The 7,500-nt window shown below is 43.0% G+C and overlaps 3 protein-coding genes across 3 annotated transcripts in view; 2 read left to right on the top strand and 1 right to left on the bottom strand.

Annotated features, from left to right (window-relative positions):
- Positions 1-4,574, top strand: part of LOC123769748 (uncharacterized) — a 12,980-nt gene extending 8,406 nt beyond the window's left edge. Inside the window, exons 6-8 of the mRNA XM_045760985.2 lie at positions 50-244; positions 1,667-1,783; positions 2,674-4,574. Coding sequence (XP_045616941.2) covers positions 50-244; positions 1,667-1,783; positions 2,674-2,883 — 522 coding nt within the window. The 3' untranslated portion in view covers positions 2,884-4,574. The remainder of the gene's footprint in view (positions 1-49; positions 245-1,666; positions 1,784-2,673) is intronic.
- On the bottom strand, positions 238-1,047 carry LOC138350377 (uncharacterized; the record flags this gene model as incomplete). The annotated part of the gene is made up of 1 exon (XM_069300999.1): positions 238-1,047. A coding segment is annotated over one exon (732 nt), but the record flags the coding sequence as incomplete, so codon positions are not given.
- LOC138350294 (AAC-rich mRNA clone AAC11 protein-like) lies at positions 3,693-4,082 on the top strand. The gene has a single exon (XM_069300907.1). The coding sequence runs from the start codon at positions 3,693-3,695 to the stop codon at positions 4,080-4,082; it is 390 nt and encodes a 129-aa protein (XP_069157008.1).
- Positions 4,575-7,500: the final 2,926 nt, after the last annotated feature.

The following is a 7,500-nucleotide window of genomic DNA, read 5'->3' as shown; positions in this document are numbered from 1 at the left end:
AACGCTTTCTATGTATTATTGAATGAATTGCAACCCATCTTTCCCTCAGGCTAACTACAGCGGACAGGTGGTGAAGCTGACCTTCCAGAACCTGTCCACCTTCTACATCACCTCCACCTACGTCCCCACCTTCATCATCGTCGTCATCGGCTACCTCGTCTTCTTCTTCCCCGTCGACGACTTCAACGAGAGGATCATGGTCGCCCTCACGGCTCTGCTCGTAGAAGCTGCTTTTTTTACTCAGGTTTGTCGTCGTCACTTTACTATAGTGCTGGGCTTAAAGCCTATCCATCTCTGGAGGGTTATTGAGGTCTATCAGTTTCTGGAGGGGTATTGAGGCCTATTGACCATGGTGGGTCCTCTCTTCTTCTTGCCGGTGGGTCCTCTCTTCCTCTTCTTGCTGTTGGGTCCTCTCTTCTTCTTCTTCCAGGTGGGTCCTCCCTTCTTCTGGTTGGTGGGTCCTCTCTTCTTCTTCTTCTTGCTGGTGGGGTCCTCTCTTCTTCTTCTTGCTGGTGGAACCTCTCTACTTCTTCTTCCTGGTGGGTCCTCTCTTCTTCTGGCTGGTGGGTCCTCTTTTCTTCTCCTTGCTGGTGGGTCCTCTCTTCTTCTTCTTGCTGGTGGGTTCTTTTTTTCTTCTTGCTGGTAGGTCCTTTCTTCTTCTTCTTGCTGGTGGGCCCTCTCTTCTTCTTCTTGCTGGTGGGCCCTCTCTTCTTCTTCTTGCTGGTGGGCCCTCTCTTCTTCTTCTTGCTGGTGGGTCCTCTCTTCTTCTTCTTGCTGGTGGGTTCTCTCTTCTTCTTCTTGCTGGTGGGTCCTCTCTTCTTCTTCTTGCTGGTGGGTCCTCTCTTCTTCTTCTTGCTGGTGGGCCCTCTCTTCTTCTTCTTGCTGGTGGGTCCTCTCTTCTTCTTCTTGCTGGTGGGTTCTCTCTTCTTCTTCTTGCTGGTGGGTCCTCTCTTCTTCTTCTTGCTGGTGGGTCCTCTCTTCTTCTTCTTGCTGGTGGGTTCTCTCTTCTTCTTCTTGCTGGTGGATCCTCTCCTTTTTGTTGGTGGGTCATCTCTTCTTCTTCTTACTGGGGGTCCTCTTCTCTTCGTGTTGTTGGGGTCCTCTCCTCGCACTGCCTTGTCCTATACTTTCAGGCAGCTTTTGTTGCTTTTATCATATTCCTCCACGGGCTTTTTGGTATTTACTGGGAAGATGTAGATTACCAATACCCATATCATATTATGTAGTTCTTTATAATGGTTGTGTCTGTCACTGTTATTTTCCCAATCATCTGTGTTAGTGCCGACGCAGTCACACCTCCTCCTAGTCCCCCTTTATGTCTATGTTTCCTCGTGATTTAGAACCCCCCCCCCCCCAGAAAGATCGTGATTACTGTTACACTTGTCAGTTTTGTCTCCATTATTGCAATAATTTATGACTGTAGTTTCATCCACCATTCATGCAACTTAACCTGCTTATTCATAGTTATATCCGCATTATTGAATATAGTCTTTATAATATTCATCTTTACAAATAGTATTTGGTTTACCAGAGGATGGAATTTGTGATTGATCTGGGTGGAGTGATGAGGTGGGATGTTACACTGTGTGTGCATCACACCTGCACTAGTGCCATGTTTGTGGGTTCCCTCCATCCTTCCTTCCCTGAGCTTCCTTCATCCCAACAGACGAGCGCCAGCATCCCCCAGACTGCTTATCTCAAGCTGGTCGACATCTGGTTTGTTTACTGCATCATCAGTCTCTTCCTGGTGGTGGTCACCGTCGCCTTCCTCAACTGGTGCAAGGTGAGGGGGAAACAATGCAAGGTGAGGGGAACAGTACAAGGTGAGGGGGGAACAGTGTCAGGTGAGGGGGAACAGTGTCAGGTGAGGGGGAACAGTGTCAGGTGAGGGGGAAACAATGCAAGGTGAGGGGAACAGTGCAAGGTGAGGGGGGGCAGTGCAAGGTGAGGGGGGAACAGTGTCAGGTGAGGGGGAACAGTGTCAGGTGAGGAGGAACAGTGTCAGGTGAGGGGGGAAACAATGCAAGGTGAGGGGAACAGTGCAAGGTGAGGGGGGAACAGTGTCAGGTGAGGGGGAACAGTGTCAGGTGAGGGGGAACAGTGTCAGGTGAGGGGACAGACTCAAGTGAGGGGAGAGGGCCAGACGCGGAAATACAGATACAACTTAGTCAAGCAACACAGAACAACTTCATGAAAATAGCTAACAAACACCGGTCTTACTTCATGTTAGCGTGTTAGAAATATATATTTTTTCGCTGTTATTTTGTATTCTCATTTGTTATTTTCCATTTCTTCCTCGCGATATTCGTGTGTTTCTTTCCCATCTTCATCTACTGATATATTTATTTGTAAGCATAGTTGTTTTAATGTGTGCCTCTGTTTACTTTCTCAAGCAATATTTCGCTGGATCAGCTTCTTTTCAGCTCTGTTTTTGCCTTTCTCAGTGATTATGTATTTTCTGTGTGTATTTCTTGTTTGTGTATCTATTCATCTACTGCTGTAACTCCATCATTTTACTCTCCCTATTTATCTGTGTGTCTGCCTGTTTGTCTATATGTCTACCTGCTTGTGCGAGAGTGGGTTGGTGCCTGTCTGCCTGTCTGTACGTGTCTACCTGTCTGCCCGTGCCTCGCCCACTGTCCTGACTGAGAGCTCTCCCCCCTGCCTCTACAGAAGTGCGCCCCGGCCTGCGTGCTGGGCGTGGGCCCTTACACCAGCGGCGCCCGCAAGGTCTTGGCTGCCCGACGGGCGGCGCTGGCCACCTCTCTCAACCTCCTGTGCCGGTTCCTGTGTCCAGTCCTCACGGCGCTCTTCCTCATCTTCTACCTCGTCATGGCCGCCCTCATCGACATCCCTGAGTTGAATATACAGTTGAATCGATAAAGAAACGTATACTGTGTGGGGTGTTAAGGTACACTTGGGAGTTGTAGGTAATAAAGTGGGTTTATGAACAACCCAGCGGGTTTTCTTCCTATTGGGGAGTGTTGTACATGCTGCTATGGCGGTATGTTCACTCACAAGATGAGTGGCGCTGCCCAATAAACTCGCCCCTCGGGGCAAAATTTAAATTTACACGAGTTGGTCTAAGGACTGTGTTTATTATATGGTAAGAAAAGATTTATATTGTAAACCCTCGGGCTTTTAGGCTTTATCAACATTATTTTATAATATTATGAAGTACTTCATCAACCAGGCAAGGGCAGCTGGTACATGTATAATGTTTGTACAGTATATGTATAATGTTCGTGCAACGCGTGTATAATGGTCATACAACATGTGTATAATGTTCATACATGTGTATAATGTTGATACAACATGTGTATAATGTTCATACATGTGTATAATGTTGATACAACATGTGTATAATGTTCATACAACATGTGTATAATGTTGATACAACATGTGTATAATGTTCATACAACATGTGTATAATGTTCATACAACATGTGTATAATGTTCATACAACATGTGTATAATGTTCATACAACATGTGTATAATGTTCGTTCTAAGCGTTATCCTGATATAGAATATTATTGCTTCTTAGTAAATATATTTACTTAAGCAATTAATGTTAACGTGGTAAGTCTCGTCTGTAGCGTATACAGTTTAAAGCTTGCTAGAGCTCAAGCTTTGGACGTCCAGAGTGAAGTAAACGTTTAACACCGAGAATGTGGAGAGAGAAACCGAGAATATGAAGAAAAACACCGATAATGTGGAGAAAAACACCGATAATGTGGAGAAAAACACAGATAATGTGGAGAAAAACGCCGATAATGTGGAGAAAAACACCGATAATGTGGAGAAAAACGCCGTTAATGTGGAGAAAAACGCCGAGAATATGGAGAGAAACACCGATAATGTGGAGAAAAACACCGATAATGTGGAGAAAAACGCCGATAATGTGGAGAAAAACGCCGAGAATATGGAGAAAAACACCGAGAATATGGAGAAAAACACCGAGAATGTAGAGAGAACCATATTCTCCGAAGAGCTCCCAGGCCTGCCAACAGACAATCTGGGTCGTGTGGAAACGACTCACAATGTATTAGGTACAGTATTGGGTATTGTATCAATGTATTAGATGATGATATAACCATTTACAAAACAAATTACATAGATAACTCGTTGATGAGAGTTACTGATGCTATTTATACCTTGGCTGTCGTTATTCGCCTGTCTTAATTAGCCAGTAACCTGGACCAGAAAAACATTTAAGTAATCACTAACGAAACCTGTACATCTTTCGACAATCATGGAGGCTTTGTTTACACTTATGAACACGTTTATGAGCTCCGAATTACTACGAAGTTGTTTATAACAGTAATATAACCTTGAGTTGTGAAGTTGTGATGCTCGTAAACTGTTTAATAAACGTAGACAAAGCCGCCAGGATTGTTAGAAGATGTACAGGTTTCGTAAATAGCTGCTTAATCATTGTTGAGACCAATGTATACCACGCACACACATGTTTATGCTTTACATATATATATTCTCAACAAGTGTATGGTCCACAACTGTGTGCTTCACGCATGTGTTCTACACATGTAATTATCATATAAAGTCAAATAAACTATTATTTTGTATTAATATTCTTTATTAATATTAATGGTTAATATAGCAAAATTAATATATTTTGCTAATTTTAGAAATAAAATAAATATAAGAAAAACAAAGAATTAAATTTCTTTAGAGAAGAAAGAATTAAACTGCTGCTCTAAATTAAAAAAATCATCATCTAGTTTAAAAAATAAAGAATCTCAATAATTATTGAGATTATTATAGGAATATAACAATACTTATACAACCTGTCCTCTTAAAATTACGTCGCCTTTCACTCACATGCGCGCTATGGCCAAAAATGGACGTAATTTGAAATGAAATCGGCTCACGAAAGTGATGTATTGTCCCATTTTCTGTTTTGAGTCCTCTGGCTTACTCGGTTAGGTTAGGAGAGGAAACTTTCAATTAACGACTTTCATGACATTGAAACCTTAGGAGAACTTTCTGCCATCCTAACCTACCAGAGGACCCGTAACTTGCTGTATTGAAAAAAAAAATCCAAAATTTATTTTCAATTATTTTTCATCTTCAAATTACGTTCATTTTCGGCCATACGGGCAAACGGCCAAATTCTGACGTAATTTGTAAGAGGAGAGGTTGCTGGTTGATCTTGTAAATCTTGTTACAGCGAGAATACTTTTCATTATAAACTTGCTGCCAGCACCTACCGGACCAGTGGTAGTAACAGCAGGTGCCCGCTCTCTCACCACCAACAAAAACACCGCATCACGGAACAAAAACACCGCCTCACAGAACAAAAACACCGCCTCACACGGTGAAAAACATCCACACCTGCATTTATACACGGAAAATTTTTCTCAGTTATTATGCTTGATAAATAAAAATCCAACTTGGATATACCTGCTTGATACCTGGTTGATGGGGTTCTGGGAGTTCTTCTACTCCCCAAGCCCGGCCCGAGGCCAGGCTTGACTTGTGAGAGTTTGGTCCACCAGGCTGTTGCTTGCAGCGGCCTGCAGGCCCATACACCCACCACAGCCCGGTTGGTCCGGCACTCCTTGGAGAAAATTATCTAGTTTTCTCTTGAAGATGTCCACGGTTGTTTCGGCAATATTTCTTATGCTCGCTGGGAGGGTGTTGAACAACCGTGGACCTCTGATGTTTATACAGTGTTCTCTGATTGTGCCTATGGCACCTCTGCTCTTCACTGGTTCTATTCTGCATTATTTTCCATATCGTTCACTCCAGTACGTTGTTATTTTACTGTGTAGATTTGGGACTTGGCCCTCCAGTATTTTCCATGTATATATTATTTGATATCTCTCTCGTCTCCTTTCTAGTGAGTACATTTGGAGAGTTTTGAGATGATCCCAATAATTTAGGTGCTTTATCGCATTTATGTGTGCCGTATACAATTGAATTTTTATTCACTAACGTATACAAAGACAAACGGGGCTTAATAAGATTCACGTTCTCACTATTAGGAAAGCACTTATATATATATATATATATATATATATATATATATATATATATATATATATATATATATATATATATATATATATAACTGAAAATTCACACCCCAGAAGTGACTCGAACCCATACTCCCAGGAGCAACGCAACTGGTATGTACAAGACGCCTTAATCCACTTGACCATCACGACCGGACAAAATGAGGTGATAGCCGAGGCTATTTGAACCACCCCACCGCCGGCACTCGGATAGTAATCTTGGGCATAGCATTTTACCAAATCACCTCATTCTTTGGGGCACACGTGAGGAACACAAATGCGAACAAGCCTGAATGGTCCCCAGGACAATATGCAACTGAAAACTCACACCCCAGAAGTGACTCGAACCCATACTCCCAGGAGCAACGCAACTGGTATGTACAAGACGCCTTAATCCACTTGACCATCACGACCGGACAAAATGAGGTGATAGCCGAGGCTATTTGAACCACCCCACCGCCGGCACTCGGATAGTAATCTTGGGCATAGCATTTTACCAAATCACCTCATTCTTTGGGGCACACGTGAGGAACACAAATGCGAACAAGCCTGAATGGTCCCCAGGACAATATGCAACTGAAAACTCACACCCCAGAAGTGACTCGAACCCATACTCCCAGGAGCAACGCAACTGGTATGTACAAGACGCCTTAATCCACTTGACCATCACGACCGGACAAAATGAGGTGATAGCCGAGGCTATTTGAACCACCCCACCGCCGGCACTCGGATAGTAATCTTGGGCATAGCATTTTACCAAATCACCTCATTCTCTGGGGCACACGTGAGGAACACAAATGCGAACAAGTGATTTGGTAAAATGCTATGCCCAAGATTACTATCCGAGTGCCGGCGGTGGGGTGGTTCAAATAGCCTCGGCTATCACCTCATTTTGTCCGGTCGTGATGGTCAAGTGGATTAAGGCGTCTTGTACATACCAGTTGCGTTGCTCCTGGGAGTATGGGTTCGAGTCACTTCTGGGGTGTGAGTTTTCAGTTGCATATTGTCCTGGGGACCATTCAGGCTTGTTCGCATTTGTGTTCCTCACGTGTGCCCCAAAGAATGAGGTGATTTGGTAAACTGCTATGCCCAAGATTACTATCCGAGTGCCGGCGGTGGGGTGGTTCAAATAGCCTCGGCTATCACCTCATTTTGTCCGGTCGTGATGGTCAAGTGGATTAAGGCGTCTTGTACATACCAGTTGCGTTGCTCCTGGGAGTATGGGTTCGAGTCACTTCTGGGGTGTGAGTTTTCAGTTGCATATTGTCCTGGGGACCATTCAGGCTTGTTCGCATATATATATATTATATATATATATATATATATATATATATATATATATATATATATATATATATATATATATATATATATATATATATATATATATATATATATATTCTGAAGTCGTAAACTTCCACTTATTGTTAAAATTCACAACTGTGCGGATAACATTCGTTATAT

Source organism: Procambarus clarkii, chromosome 45 (assembly GCF_040958095.1).
Source record: "Procambarus clarkii isolate CNS0578487 chromosome 45, FALCON_Pclarkii_2.0, whole genome shotgun sequence".
NCBI lineage: Eukaryota > Metazoa > Arthropoda > Malacostraca > Decapoda > Cambaridae > Procambarus > Procambarus clarkii.
The sequence above is the reverse complement of the archived record's forward strand: the minus strand, read 5'-3'. Positions and strand labels throughout refer to the sequence as shown.